At 44.1% G+C, this 16,282-nt stretch overlaps 2 protein-coding genes across 2 annotated transcripts in view; one reads left to right on the forward strand and one right to left on the reverse strand.

The window, feature by feature from the left end:
* timm9 (translocase of inner mitochondrial membrane 9 homolog) overlaps positions 1 to 16,282 on the reverse strand; it is a 101,868-nt gene that overhangs the window by 44,125 nt on the left and 41,461 nt on the right. The gene's annotated exons all lie outside the window — the stretch shown is intronic.
* The window catches only part of kiaa0586 (KIAA0586 ortholog), an 818,517-nt gene that overhangs the window by 34,562 nt on the left and 767,673 nt on the right, over positions 1 to 16,282 (forward strand). The window contains exons 3-4 of the mRNA XM_038780001.1: positions 1,520 to 1,595; positions 3,926 to 3,992. Coding sequence (XP_038635929.1) covers positions 1,520 to 1,595; positions 3,926 to 3,992 — 143 coding nt within the window. The remainder of the gene's footprint in view (positions 1 to 1,519; positions 1,596 to 3,925; positions 3,993 to 16,282) is intronic.

Here is a 16,282-nt window from a genome sequence, read left to right on the forward strand (position 1 = left end):
TAATCCCGTGAGGCAATTTGTGCCAACAGCCTGCCACCTTATTGACCATGCTCTATGCATTTATTACATACTTGTACTCCATATCCATCTTGGTCTGCCTTGCATTCTTCCTTTGCCTGATGCCCTCTTATGTTTTTCTATTCAATTATCAATTATCACAATTATCGTATTCTAATGCTATTTGTCTTTCCCAGTGCTCTGTACTGCTAAATTAATTTTGCCCTGCCTCGTCCACAGCATAAGTTAACCGTGGCACAGCGAAATTGGTTGAGCTGTGACTCAGACATCATGTACATAACCCTCCAGCACTAGAGGTGGTCTCAGTACCTCAGGACTTTCATAGAACATAGAACATGCAGTGCAGATGGAGGCCATTTGGCCCATCGAGTCTGCACTGACCCATTTCAGCCCTCACTTCCACCCTATCCCCGTAACCCAATAACCCCTCCTAACCTTTTTTGGTCACTAAGGGCAATTTATCATGGCCAATCCACCTAACCTGCACGTCTTTGGACTGTGGGAGGAAATAGGAGCACGGGAGGTAACCCACGCAGACACGGGGAGAACGTGTAAACTCCACAAAGGCAGTGGCCTGGAATCAAACCTGGGTCCTTAGCGCCGCAGGCAGCAGTGCTAACCACTGCACCACCATGCCGCCCAGCTGCACAAAATTCACCCAAAAATCACCAATCAAGGTTTATCAACTGCTCTTGATATTGCATTTCCAGTGAATTAATCATGCACCAGTATTAGGAGCGCCTGGAGGAAACCCACGCAGACACGGGGAGAACGTGCATCCACGCACAGCAGGGAATCGAACCTGGGACCATGGCGCTGTGAAGCCACAGTGCTAATCACTTGTGCTACCGTGTTGCCCAAGAACCCAATTATTTGCCCACAAACAGTGTTGCTCAAGTGCCCTTTCAACCCTCCCTCCTGCATCATTTGTCCAGCCACACATTAGCTTCACTTATTTTACTACTCTCCTCAGTAGCTTGTGACGCTGAGAGTAATGCCGAGATTGTCACCTTTTAAGGACCTGTTGTTTAATTTCCTCCCTAACTCTTGAAAGTTTGACTGCAGGACCTTCATTCTTTTAGGGGCTTTTCACAGTAACTTCATTTGAAGCCTACTTGTGACAATAAGCGATTTTAATTTCATTTTCATTTCTTTTCCTTCATGAGTTGCTGCTTCCAGCATGTACCATGACTTTCGGCAGTTCCATGTCTCTCCTGCTGACTATTTTGCAGTTGCTTTGTGATATCATCGATACATTGTTATGGAAAAACTAGGCTCCCCAGTTAAAGTAAAAAGTATTGGATTTTAATAGTAAACTTAAAAACATTAGGACGACCAAAAGCCATTGTGACTTTAGAAATAAACCTTCTCAAAGAATGAGAAAGAGCAAGAAAGCAATTTGTTTTGAAAGTCTTTTTTGATTTCAATTTTGTTGGATGAATGCAAGTCTTTGAAATTTTTCAAGGAAATTTACTGATTGTTTTCGTATTTATCAAACCAGTGTCCAAGATCAAATCATGCACAAACAGCCGCAGGACACCTTCCAACAGCACCAGCAGATGGCAGCAGACACGAAGGTATGACCCAGAGTGCCCACATTTATATGAGTTTAGTGGCATGTAGTGAGAATGTAAATATGTGGAATAGACACATGACTATCATCGTTTAAAACTCACTGCTTGTGTCCTCTTTCAGCCAATAGAGCAGGATGGCACAGGCTGAGAGTTTAGTTGTGATTGCTGCAAATACTGGTGCATGATTAATTCACTGGAAATGCAATATCAAGGGCAGTTGATAAACCTTGATTGGTGATTTTTGGGTGAATTTTGTGCAGCTGGGCGTCATGGTGGTGCACTGGTTAGCACTGCTGCCTGCGGCGCTGAGGATCCGGGTTTGATCCCAGGCCACTGTCTTTGTGGACTTTGCACGTTCTTCCCATGTCTACGTGGGTCTCGCCCCCACAACCCAAGACGTGCAGGTTAGGTGGATTGACCATACCAAATTTCCCCTTAATTGGTGACAAAATAATTGGGTACACTAAATTTAAAAAAAATAATAATTTTGTGTGATTAATATAGTGCTTGTTTAGCAACAATTTTTTTTTCAAAATATTTTTATTGAGGTATTTGCAAAATTTTATAACAATAACGAAAATAATAACATTAACACGGTAAAATAAACATTTCCCCACCTGACCCAATCCTCTCACACCTCAACCATCTAACACCTGCCCCCCTCCACCCCCCGGAATGCTGCTTCTGCTGACATTTTAATTTTCTCCGAGAAAGTCGACGAACGGCTGCCACCTCCGAGAGAACCCTTCTTAAGGCAAACTTTACTTTCTCAAGACTGAGAAACCCAGCCATATCACAAACCCAGATCTCCACACTCGGGGGGGCTTTGAGTCCCTCCACATTAAAAGGATCCGTCTCTGGGCTACCAGGGAGGGAAAGGCCAGGACATCGGCCTCTTTCACTCCCTGAACTCCCGGGTCTTCCGACACTCCAAAGATCGCTACCTTTGGACTCGGCACCACCTGAGTTCCTAGCACTGTGGACATTGCCTTTGCAAACCTCTGCCAAAACTACCTGAGCTTGCACAAAACATGTGGACATGGTTTGTTGGGGTTCCCGCGCACCTCACACATCTGTCTTCCACCCCGAAAAACCTGCTCATCCTCGCCGCCATCATGTGTGTCCGGTGGACCACCTTAAATTGTATTAGGCTAAGCCTGGCACATGAAGAGGAGGAATTGACCCTGCTTAGGGCTCCTCCCATAGACCCATTGTTTAGCGACGTTTGATTAATTTAAAAATTAGAAACATAGGAGCTACAGGAGACTATTCAAACCCTTGAGCCTGTTCTAGCCATTCAGCTATGTTATGGCTCATCTGTATCTTCATTACATTTACCTGACATGTATCTTTATCCCTTAATTGCTTGCTTAACTAACCCGCCTGTCCTTGCAGCAGCAACGTTGCTTGCTCTCACCAATCCCTGTCCCTCCTAATCCCTTTCCTGGGTAACTATTCTGCTAATGAAGTTAGATCCATCCAAAGTCTCCAATTCAAATCCGAGCATCGGATGGTTCTCAGGGCAGCGTCATTGTCCATTGGAAGTTCAAATCTCCTGAGCAATTGCTGTGCAGTCCTTGCATGGGGACCTCTGGGCAGTCCACCAATCCATCTTCTCGGGTACCCCTCCGCCACCCCTCACTGGAAATCAGATGTTCTGGGACATGTCTAAGTCACACATGTAGATCCAGATGCTATTTCCTAATGTTTCCTTGGGTTGGGGTGAGAGGGGGGTAGAAAATTGTTTGGCTCAGCTGGACAGACAGCCAGTGTAGATCAGATTGGTGCGAACAGCACGGGGTCTGATCCTCATTCAGGCTGGAGTGGTTTTGGGACTTGTCCCCTCATCCTACTCATGGTTGGAGTCGTGGTGCTGTGGGTTGGATGTGCCCTTGGGCAGAGAAGTTTTCCAAATTTCACCTGGATGCCCAAGTAGGAGGCAAAGTCAAAATTGCTGTAATATTACAATGAAACTATACTGAATGAAACAAATTAGAATATGAAGTTACTCTTGTGAACTTCCAACTGTGTGATTGCAGAGTTGTTCTTGTAGGTTATCTCATCATATTGTTTGGGAATAGTAGGCATTGAGGTGGCAGGGAGTAACTTAAAGACTGGAGGCAAAGAAAATATCTTGAGAGAAAAGTTTCCCTCTGCACCTTCCTTCGCACAGGTAGGTGGAGGGAGGGGCACTTCCACTTCTCAAAAATTAAGATCAGTGGGCACAATCTTGGAAGTAAGAGATGATTTGTATGAAGTTAGCTACGACTGTTTAGGATTAATTAAGCTTGTATGCTTTGCATAAACTGTCATTTGAATTTTCAATTTTGTAGGAAATGATATTTTGATTTCCCAGTATACCAGAGGACAGAAAGAAGCAGCGAAAGCTATTGTCAAGCGGTAAGTTCTGGGTGCCAATTTTAATACCTTGTGATACTGTTGCTGGATGGGGGGTGAGGGGAAGCAAAAATAAGCACATGATTTCATCTTCAACTCTGCTCAGCAATGTTTGCATTTTAAGAAGAAAATATAAAGTTATTTTAATGGGCGAAAGGTAAATTATGCTTGTGTGAGCACATTCCTCTTCGAGTGAAGGGTAAGGCTGGTAGAAGTAGGGAACCCTGGATGACTCGGGATATTGAGGCCACGGTCAAAAGGAAGAAGGAGGCATCTGACATGCATAGGCAGCTGGGATCAAGTGGATCCCTTGAAGAGTTTAGGGCTTGTCGGAGTAGAGTTAAGAGAGAAATCAGGAGGGCAAAAAGGGGACATGAGATTGTCTTGGCAGATAAGGCAAAGGAAAATCCAAAGAGCTTTTACAGTTACATAAAAGGCAAAAGAGTGACTAGGGAGAGGATAGGGCCTCTGAAGGATAAACAGGATCATCTATGTGCGGATCTACAAGGGATGGGAGAGGTCCTAAATGAATATTTCTCATCAGTATTTACTGTTGAGAAAGGCACAAATGTTAGGGAAATAAAAAGTGATACCTTGAGGAGTGTAGAGAGAGTGTACATATTACAGAGAGGAAGGTGCTGGAGGTATTAAAGCGCATCAAGATAGACAAATCCCGGGACCTGATGAAATGTATCCCAGGACATTGTGGGAGGATAGAGAGGAAATTGCCGGCCCCCTAGCTGAGATATTTAAATCATCGACAGCCACAGGAGATGTGCCTGAAGATTGGAGGGTAGCAAATGTGCGCTTGTTTAAGAAGGGCTGGAGGGATAAGCCCGGGATCTACTGACTGGTGAGTCTTACTTTTATTGTGGGTAAGTTGTTAGAAGGTATACTGAGGGACAGGATCTACAGGCATTTAGACATGCAAGGGCTAATTAGGGAAAGTCAGCATGGCTTTGTAAGGGGAAAGTCATGTCTCACTAATTTGATTGATTTTTTAAAAGGGGTAACCAAGAAGGTAGATGAGGGCAGTGCGGTCGACATTGTCTACATGGACTTTAGCAAGGCTTTTGACAAGGTAACGCATGGTAGGTTGTTGCAAAAGGTTAAATCTCACGGAATCCAGGGCGAGGTAGCCAATTGGATGCAAAATTGGCTTGGTGACCGAAGCCAAAGGGTAGTTGTGGAGGGTTATTTTTCAAACTGAAGGCCTGTGACCAGCGGTGTGCCTGAGGGATCAGTGCTGGGTCCACTGTTACTTGTGATATATATATATACATGATTTGGATGAAAATTTAGGAGGCATGGTTAGTAAGTTTGTAGGTGACACCAAGATTGGTGGCATAGTGGATATTGAAGAAGGCTATATAAGATTGCAACAGGATCTTGACCAATTGGGCCAGTGGGCTGATGAATGGCAGATGGAGTTTAATTTGGATAAATGTGAGGTGATGCATTTTGGTAGATCAAATCAGAGCAGGAACTACTCAGTTAATGATAGGGAGGTAGGGAGAATTACAGAACAAAGAGATCTTGGAGTACAGGTTCATAGCTCCTTGAAGCTGGAGTTGCAGGTGGACAGGGTGGTGAAGAAGGCATTCAGCATGCTAGGTTTTATTGGTCAGAATATTGAATACAGGAGTTGGGACGTCTTGTTGACGTTGTACAAGATTTTGGTAAGATCACACATGGAATGCTGTGTTTAGTTCGGGTCACCCTATTATAGAAAGGATATTGTTAAACTAGAAAGAGTGCAGAAGAGATTTACGAGGATGCTACCAAGACTTGATGGTTTAAGTTATAAGGAGAGGCTGGAACTTTTTTCCCTGGAGCGTAGGAGGCTTGGGGGTGATCTTATAGTGGTCTATAAAATAATGAGGAGCATCGATAAGATAGATAGTCGACATCTTTTCCCAAAGATAGAGGAGTCTAGAACTAGAAGGCATAGATTTAAGGTGAGAGGAGAGAGATACAAAAGAGACCAGAGGTGAAATGTCTTCACAAAGAGGGTGGTGAGCATCTGGAATGGGCTGCCAGAGGTAGTGGTAGAGGTGGGTACAATTTTGTCCTTTAAAAAGCAATTAGACAGTTAGATGGGCAGGGTAGGCATAGAGGGATATGGGCCAAATGCAGGCAAGTGGGACTAGCTCAGTGATGGAAACTGGGCAGCATGGACCAGCTGGGCCGATGGGCCTGTTTCCATGCTGTGAACATCTATAACTCAATCTAGCTGTGGACAGTTGACTTCAAAAACCAGAGTTGTCTGAAAATGAAACATTTTTAGAAAGTGCCAAACATCAATTTTAATTATATTAAGTAAAAGCAAAACCTAGCTGGACAATTCTCCTGGGCATTGCACATGTTTGATGTGGTATGTCATGAGTATGTCGCTTTAAGAAATGGTTAGCTGCTCATGTTGCTGCAGTGATGTCAGAGTTCTGGTTCTGCTTTTTAGTTTCACTTTGAGAAAAGCTTGGGTGTGTCTGTCTTTTTGGTTTCGTTTTTCAGTGTGTTGCAGCTAAAATCAGACAAAGCAGCTGTACTGTTGATCTCTGCCATGAAGGACTATTTCTTAATCATTTGGTGAATTCAGAATTATAAATGTTTTCAGTATTGAATGTAAACCCTGATGTGCTTATGTTTAAAGGTTTGTTAAGTCTTCTGGGGGTTACAAGAACAGCATACAGATTTCTTAGTGTTGTATTCTTTGGGTGGTGTATTTGATTTCCTGGTTGCTAAGATGTTCACTGTTTGTTTTAGAAAGGTTAACTTGCGTTCATAGAATAAACATTGTTTTGTTTTAAAGAATACTGGTCCATTTCTGCTGCACCATACCTGTAGAGTGAGCCGTGTGCTCCCCATACCACAATCTATTAAAAGTTGTGGGTCAGGTGAACTCCATGATACACTTTGGGATTCTCTAAACCCTGACCCATAACCGGTAACTGACTAGGTACCTCCTTCACCGTATGCACACCAATCTATTCCTATGCTGCGAGCAACCCTTGGCCATACCTTAACCAGTTTGACATGAACTGCCCGACCTGAAATATGACATAACCTGAAATCCAGCATGGCCTTGGTTCTGAGGTTGTCAGCTTTGAGACCCTGCACCTATATCCTTTCTATTGGTTTACATAAATCAGATTTAACTCTTTGTTTTTAAAAATTTTTTATTTATTTTTTATTTTTTATATATTTAGTGTACCCAATCATTTTTCCAATTAAGGGGCAATTTAGAGTGGCCAATCCACCTAGCTTGCACGTTTTTGGGTTGTGGGGGCGAAACCCACGCAGACACGGGGAGAATGTGCAAACTCCACACGGACAGTGACCCAGAGCCGGGATCGAACCTGGGACCTCAGCGCCGTGAAGCCGCAGTGCTAACCCACTGCGCCACCGTGCTGCCCGATTTAACTCTTTGTTGAAGTCCGTCTTCTTTTAAAGAAAGACTTGGATTTATATTGTGCCTTTCATGACTTCAGGATGTTCCAAAACATTCTTCAACTGATGAAGTACTTTGGAAGTGTAGTCACTGTTGTTCTAAACGCGGCAGACAATTTTCACACAAGTTCCCACAAACAGCAACGTGATCATGACCAAATAATCTGTCGTCTTTATTAGTGTTGATCTGAGGGATATATATTGAGCAGGATAGCAGGGATAACTTTCCTGTTCTTTGAAATAGTGGAACAATATGTAATCCTGAGAGACCTCCTGAGAGGTGGGGCCTCAGTTTAATTCATCACCCGAAATGTTGCACATCTGATAGGGCCACATGCCGTCAGCACTGAATAGGAATATCAGCCCAGATATTTGTGTTCAAGTTTTTGGGGTGGATCTTGAACTATTGCACCTATTGATACAGAGGCAAGTGTGCTACCATAGCTGCCAATTTTACATGGAAAAGGATTGGATTAAGATAATGGTCATTGCATCTATGAGTTTGCAATATCCACTTTTTCATGCACTGTTGTGGATCTGCAGTGAAACTTATTGACATTTGAATGGTGGCTCTTCTGTGATATTGTTCTCAGTTAGCTGCTGGGTGTGCAATATCATAATACTAAGAGTTAGAATATTACCGTTTTTTGAGATTTGATATTCTTGCGTATCTGCCATGATGAGTGCAAGATGAAAAGCTTTGACGGCATGTCTCTTTTTTTCAACAATGTGCAATATTATTAAAGCACCAACTTGATCGCCGAGACTTTGTTGTACAAATATTGATGATAGTGTTAGCATTTGCCCTTATTACTGGGTAAAACTGGCAGAGCAATTAAATGCTGAAATCTGTCAATCGCTATCCGTTGAAAATCCTGTTTTTCATAGCCAGCTTCATTGCAGTGTTCCTCAATGGACTCTGCACAGAGATCACTCATCGTTTTTCCTGTTCAAAACAGCTATAAAAGTTGAGGAAAATAGATGATAGCTTGTTGAGTCAGACGTAACTGAGTTTTTAACGGCATATTAGGTGATAATTAGTCCTGAATGATCTCTCTGGACCTGAAAAAATAATTTGAAAGAATGGAGTCTTGTTCTCTCAGAAGAAAATTAAAAGTTACAGATTTATAAGTATATTAAATTGGATTTTTTAAAACAGCTTTCATGTTTTGCTCTTTTATGTCTTTGCCTTAATCTCATGTGCATGTTCCAATCTTTATTTCATTTTCTGTTCGGTGATTTAAATGTAAATTGGTGCTTCCTGATTTGTTGTCTGTGTGAAGTGAAGATATTTCAGTCTGACTAGTTGAGAAGCCTTCCCACTGCTTTTCTTGCTCACAGACACCACAAATCATCTGTAGAGGGTGCTGAATTCAAACGGATGCCCTGTTATTATTAATCTCTGCTACCAAACCTGTTAAATGTCTGTGAGCACGTGAAGTGAAGTACTCAGAAAAATATGGACCTGTGGAATATTTGGAGCCATCGCCACAATAGGAGAAACCCTCTTCTGCGCATGGTGTATAATTGCAAATACATTTTCTTTTGAAAAATATTTCATTGAGGCATTTTATACTATACATTTTAACAGAATAAGCATCTACACACACCAATAAAAACAAAACCTAGCCAACATGGCTTACATAAATGACACCCAAACAACAACTCCCCCCCACCCCACACTGCTGACAGCTTAATGTTTCCCAAAGAAGTCGATCAACGGTTGCCACCTCCAAGCAAACCCTGGCATCGAACTCCTCAGGGTGAACTTTATCTTCTCAAGCCGGAGAAACCCAGCCACGTCATTAACCCACACCCCCCCGACTTTGGTGATTCCGAGACCCTCCATGCTAGCAAAATCCGTCTCCAGGCTACCAGGGAGGCAAAGGCCAAGGCATCGGCCGGATCTTCTGACACACCAAAAATCGCCGCCTCTGGGCTCAGAACCACCATTACTTTCAGTACCCCTGCCAGAATCTCCCAAGCTTTGGACATGCCCAAAACATATGGACATTATTCATGGGCCCACCCGTCCACCGCCCACACCTATTCTCCACCCCTTCACTAAACCTGCTCATCTGGGACACAGTCATATGTGCCCTGTGGACCACCTTAAATTGTAAAAGGCGAAACCTGGCACACAACGAGGATACATTGACTGGCCTCAAGGCATCCTCCCATAACCCAGGCTCCAACTCCCAGCAAATGCATTTTTTGAATTTGTTATGGTCATTGATCTCTGATGTTGTTCATGGACAAAAAAAAATGTCTCTCATAAAACAGTCTTTTGACTGTTTCCTCTGTCACTATTTTTCTTTGTTCCCCATTGAGTGGATCTTGTACTCTTCTCACCGAGTTGTTTGCAGCGTTGTTTCTGTCTGTCTTTCTTTGTCAATATTTATCCCTTTTTTTGAAGATCCCCATTTTCCCGTGACTTGTATCATCTGTGCAGATGTCATTTTCTGGCTGTCAGCCAATTCACTGTACTCTGATCCTGCATCTTAGTGAATGATTATATGCAGCTGGAGTGTGCAAGACCCATATAAAATTGCGTGAACTTAGAAATGGGGAACGATATAAGATTTGTAGATGACTTAACAGTGGATATGTATAAAGAAGTGACTTCAGGAGCATAAACAGGTTAGTAGATTTGGAAAATAGATGATAGCTTAATTTTAATACAGAGAAAAACAAAATTATGTATTGCTCTCAATATACACAGTACACAAGGGCATTTATCTCATTGTTTCTTTGCTAGAGTAGAGATTCTTGTTCCGTATTCTTCCCATAACCATTTTTAAAATTTAAAGTACCCAGTTATTTTTTTTCCAATTAAGGGGCAATTTTACGTGGCCAATCCACCTGGCCTGCACATCTTTGGGTTGTGGGGGTGAGATCCACGCAGACACTGGGAGAATGTGCAAATTCCACACGGACAGTGACCCGGGTCCAGGATTCAACCCGGGTCCTCGATGCCTTGTGGCAGCAGTGCTAACCATTGCACCACCGTGCTGTCCCTTTCTTCCCATAACCTGTTTTAAATATCCAATTTTACCATTAAAGGTCTGAGTCTTTGCCTCGGTCCAAAAAGTTCATATATCAACAACCTTGTAGGTAAAGACATTTCGCCTATTCTCTTTGCTCGCTCTTTAATAACAACCTTGAATTAGTGATCTCTTATCACTGACCAACCCCTCGCCCCCACCAGAGGAAATAGAGTTTCTCTATTAAGTTTATCAAATCTCTTAAAATGTATTAAATACTCTCTAAGCCCACTCTGTTCCAGTTGAAATAGTTTAAGTATTTCATGTCTCTACTCATTAACAGGCATCATTCTGGTAGAATCTGCTTAATATGCTATAGCTTTAATGCCCTTTCTGGGGGACCCAAAACTGCATTCTAGCTGGGGTCTAACAATTTATATAACTTTAATTCTTTATTCTTGCATTCTATTTATAATATCGAAAATGCTATTGGCCTCTTCTTTGGTCTTGCCCATCAGCACTTGTATATTGAGGGAATAATATTGAACCCCTTAAATCTCAGTCATGGGATGAACTTGGATCTGGCCTGCAGGTGGCGGAGGTTGAACAGGTACCTATTTGTTCTTGTCGTTTAGCTCCACTGCAGTGGGGAAATTGCTGAGGGTGGGGTGGAGCATTGCAGCAAGGAAGATCGAGAAGAATGTTGGTGCGATGACACAACCTTGCTTGATCCCAATCTGAACGTGAATTGGGTCTGTGGTGGATCTGTTGGTCAGGATCACGACTTGCATGCCATCGTGGAGCAGGTGAAGGATGCTGACAATTTTTTGGGGGCAGCTCCATAATCCCTTGCGGTTGTCAGTGCCGAAGATCTTTGTGTGGTCAAAAAAGGCCATAAGCAAGGGTCGGTGCTATTCCATGTTTTTCGTTTGTAGTTGCTGTGTGGTGAAGATCATGTCCATTGTGCCCCTTAGTAGGCAAAATCCACTTTGCAAATCTGGGAGGAGTTCCCCAGCCACAGGGAGAAAGTAATCAAGGAGGACTCTTGTGATGACCATTCCAGTGATTTACAGCAGGGAAATTCCTCTGTAGTTACTACAATTGGACTTGTCACCTTTCTTGAAGATGGCCAGAATTATGACATCTCTGTGATCTCATGGCATGTTTTAGTCCTTCCAGATAAAGGAAATGAGGTCATGTATTCACACCAATCATACTTCTCCGCAATATTTTAGTGCTTTGGCGGGGATTCCATCTGCACCTGATGACTTTTTATTCTTTAGCTGTCGGATGGCCTTTTCTACTTTGTGCTTGGTTGGTCTTGTGTTGAGATGGTGGCTGATGGTATGCTGCGGGATGGAGTTGAGGACACTTGATTTGAAGACAGAGTCTCTGTTGAAGATGTCGTCAGAGTGCTCCATCCAGCGGGCAATGACTGCCCTCTGTCCTTTTTCTAATATATTTTTATTGAAGATATTTTTCCATTTTAACAAATAACACAACAAAACCTCAGGATCGATACAGCACAACAAAAATGTCTCGACATACATAGATACAGAAGAGGTCAGAAGACAACAATACAGTTGGTTCAGTGCAATCACTAAACTCAGCTTGGTGCCTCCATACGTTATCACCTGAGAACAAGGGAAAGGGGGATACGGCCATGCAAATATGGTAAAATGGTGCACACCTTCCCATGCGGCGATTGCTCGCAACGTCAACGAGAATTCAGGATAAGATCTTCGTACCATATTCTGGCACGCACCAGCAAGTATCTCCCTCAATTCCTGCTGACGTCCTCTTCTTGTATAACAGACCTGTCTGTAACCTTCCAGGAGCCAGTCATGGATTCTTTAACCCCACAATAACAGAAATAAAATGTTTTAAAAAATATTCGAGAGGGCACTAGTTCCAAAAGGATATATTACATGTACCCACCAGACGCAAAACCCCACACTTCGGCACAGTATAGAATGATCATCATTCCACATACTTATACTGAGAGGACCAGCAAATATTAACACAATTGGTTTGGATTATAGTAGATGTGGTCAGCACCTCAACACACTAACCGAGGCAGGATAAGAAAATTAAAAATACCAGGAACAAAGGCTCTCGGGCTAAGAGAGACCAGGACACAGTCATGAGCTCATTATCCCCTGGCGCACACCCCGCACCGCAAGGCAAAGAAGGGAAAAAGTTTCTTCTTCAAAACCGCACTCAGCAGCCTCTCAGGACATCTCTGCAAAGAAGGAACGTCCCATACATAAGGGGGAAACAGGATACCAACCACTGTACAGGACCAGCCCCGCATACTGGTGTCCATAGAAGTCAGTAAACCAAGGATACCCAGAACATACCAAGGCTCACCATCCAACCGGCCTCACTCCTCTCTAACCACACCCAAGGCAACGCACCAGCCCCACCAACACTAGAAGAATCACACTGCCCTCAACCGAGAACACCCCATCACCAAGGAGAAAAATCATCAAGACACCCATCAGATTGGCATCTTGGGAGGGGCCCGATTTGTCTCTCTTCTTCACCCGCCCCTTCCCCAGATACAATAAGGGAAACCATCTCTGAGACACAATCTACCAAATAAGGGCCTGCAATACCATGCTCCCTACCCAAGTAAGGAGAAGAAACCTCTCTTATAGAGGAACACCAGGGTTAAGAATGTGAGACACAGGCCAGCACCGTACACCTTTACAAAAACGGTACTAACGGGCAGAGCATTGTAGCCGCCTCAGAGCCAAAAGTTCCTCCTCCCCAGGGACGACCCGACTTAAAAGAGGAGGGCACTCAAGAAGCCACCATATAAAACCTGCTTGGAGGAGGGTGCCTAGCTACCCCATCTAGCCTAGCTTCCAAACAAACAACACAGATCTACAGCATACAGCCTCTCACTCCAACAAATCAAGTAAGGATTAACCAACCATACCCAGGCACGCACCATCACGTATTTCCCCTACTCCAGCCACTCCAACCACAAAGAAGAATCACCAGGAACCAAGTCCTCTCTAGGATACTTGATCTACCCGGACTTTCGTAGGAGATGAACACGGATTCTCTAAACCCAAGAAACAAAAATATAAAATAAAACCCAACACAGATAGCTTGACTGGGGTCTTTCCTCAATCCAAATGGGCACTTATCTAACCGTACCACCCACCATCACCTCAACCATCCATTCACCACCATGCCGTGGCTCTACTCATCTCTCTAAATGAGGTGAGGGGTGTCTAAAATGCACTCACTCTTGTAAATGCAAGAATTACAGCACAGAAAAAAGGCAGGACTATGTACAAACCACACGCCTTACAAACCACCGCAGGGATCAGTTCTAGGTGTTCTGCTGTTTGTGATTATCATTAATGACTTGGATGAGGGAGTTGAAGGGTGAGTCAGTAAATTTGCAGACGATACGAAGATTGGTGGAGTTTTGGATAGTGAGGAGGGCTGTTGCCGGCTGCAAAGAGACATAGATAGGATGCAGAGCTGGGCTGAGAAGTGGCAGATGGAGTTTAACCCTGAAAAGTGTGAGGTTGTCCATTTTGGAAGGACAAATATGAATGCAGAATACAGGGTTAACGGCAGGGTTCTTGGCAATGTGGAGGAGCAGAGAGATCTTGGGGTCTATGTTCATAGATCTTTGAAAGTTGCAACTCAAGTGGATGGAGCTGTGAAGAAGGCCTATGGTGTGCTAGCATTCATTAGCAGAGAGTTTAAATTAAAGAGCCGTGAGGTGATGATGCAGCTGTACAAAACTGGTAAGGCCACATTTGGAGTACTGTGTGCAGTTCTGGTCGCCTCATTTTAGGAAGAATGTGGAAGCTTTGGAAAAGAGGCAAAGGCGATTTACCAGGATGTTGCCTGGAATGGAGAGCAGGTCTTACGAGGAAAGGTTGAGGGTGCTAGGCCTTTTCTCATTAGAACGGGGCAGGATGAGGGGCAACTTGATAAGAGGTTTATAAGATGATTAGGGGAATAGATAGAGTAGACAGTCAGAGACTTTTTCCCCAGGTGGAACAAACCATTACAAAGGGACATAAATTTAAGGTGAATGGTGGAAGATATAGGGGAGATGTCAGAGGTAGGTTCTTTACCCAAAGAGTAGCGGGGTCATGGAATGCACTGCCTGTGGAAGTAGTTGAGTAGGAAACATTAGGGACCCTCAAGCAGCTATTGGATAGGTACATGGATTACGGTAGAATGATGGGGTGTAGATTAATTTCTTTTTAATCTAGGACAAAGGTTCGGCACAACATCGTGGGCCGAAGGACCTGTTCTGTGCTGTATTTTTCTATGTTCTATGTTCTCTATTACCGACTCGTGTGATTTTTGCCAAAGTAGGAAAACAGGCGACCCTCGCCTCCGTGCTCAAAAATTGCACCCGCTTGTCAGGGAAAAAGATAACAAACACAAAATCAATAGCATAATCACAAGGGAATAAAGTTCAGGCTATTGATGAACTGCAAGATATTAACAGCATCTATGGCGCTTGGAAAGGCCAAATCTATTTAGGATCCCTCCGTCAAACATAACGCCTCCACCTCTGTACACCGTCATTCTGACGCACAAGCAGCAAGGAACCTAGGCTGCAACAGGAGGGGATGATGCGACACATCCAGCCGTCTCCAACCCCTCACAATGAGCATTGAGGACAAGACAACATAAGACCTGCGGTCAAGGCCTCTGATCAACCCCAGGCCTCTAAGACTGGATGCAAAATACTCCGTCGAACCTGAAACACTCAGCCTTCAAATCGGGATTGCGAAAGCATGGCAGCCAATTCTCAAATACCTCCCCTGCTCCCCTCAGGAGACCAGGCGCTGCCTGGCGCCTATTCCCCGAGTCGGTCAGTATAAATTACAAACCATGCAACAGGATTTCCAAGAACTGAAGGCGAGACCTCACCATGGAGACTGCTTTATAAAATAACAGGATTCTCTTCCCCATTTCCACTATTCTCTCGAGGATATTTTGCAGTTCGTCAAAGTGAGGACCAAAAATCTGCACCGAGGAACAAGATCAGAACATTGTCCAGAGCAACATTCACAATGGCAGCCATCACCTTGATTCCGACAGCACCTCCAAGGCATAGGCCTGCCACTGCAAGCTGGGCCCCACCCCAGCCACATCCAACCTCCTCAATCAAATGAGGAATTTTTGATTTCACTCTGCTCCTAATCACTAAAATCTAGCCAGAATTTTCCAGGGAATAGTACAAGACATAAAACCCTAAAGTAAGTAATTATAGGGTGCGGATTAGGGTAAACTAAAGGATTAAAACATCAGTAGAGCCAGAGCTCGTGAAAACTCCGCTGCTCCCATGCTCACATCATATAATACCCCTGCCCCTCTCTTGATGAGCACTTCTCCATTCTTGACTCTCTTCCCACGCTGGTAGTGTCTTGGGTGCATGGGGCTGTAAGTAGTCTTGATTGTGTTAAAGTCGCCTCTTTTATCATGGTTGTTGGCCAACTGCTGGATCTCCTGTGCTTTCTGCACCTACCATGCATTCTTTAGAACCCGACCTGACCTGACCTCCACAACCTGGAAGCGGATGAGGCCCAAATTGGAAGTGAGGCCCCGACCTCGATTTGGACCTGACCTGGCCTCGGAGCACCTGACCCGGCCTAAGAACAGACGGCAGTCCCCGGAGCTCCCGACCAGGCCCCCGACTACAAGACCTGGCCCAACTTGACCCGGAGAGGCCCACCCAGCAACCGACCTACCTAGAGATGGAGGAAAGAAAAATCCATGTGGAGGCCCCACCAGCTCTACTCCAAGACCCGACCCCAGGAGCGCCCAAGGAGGGAACAGAACATGGGACACAGCCCAACCTGCCTTAGGAAG

Source organism: Scyliorhinus canicula, chromosome 2, assembly GCF_902713615.1.
Source record: "Scyliorhinus canicula chromosome 2, sScyCan1.1, whole genome shotgun sequence".
Lineage (NCBI taxonomy): Eukaryota > Metazoa > Chordata > Chondrichthyes > Carcharhiniformes > Scyliorhinidae > Scyliorhinus > Scyliorhinus canicula.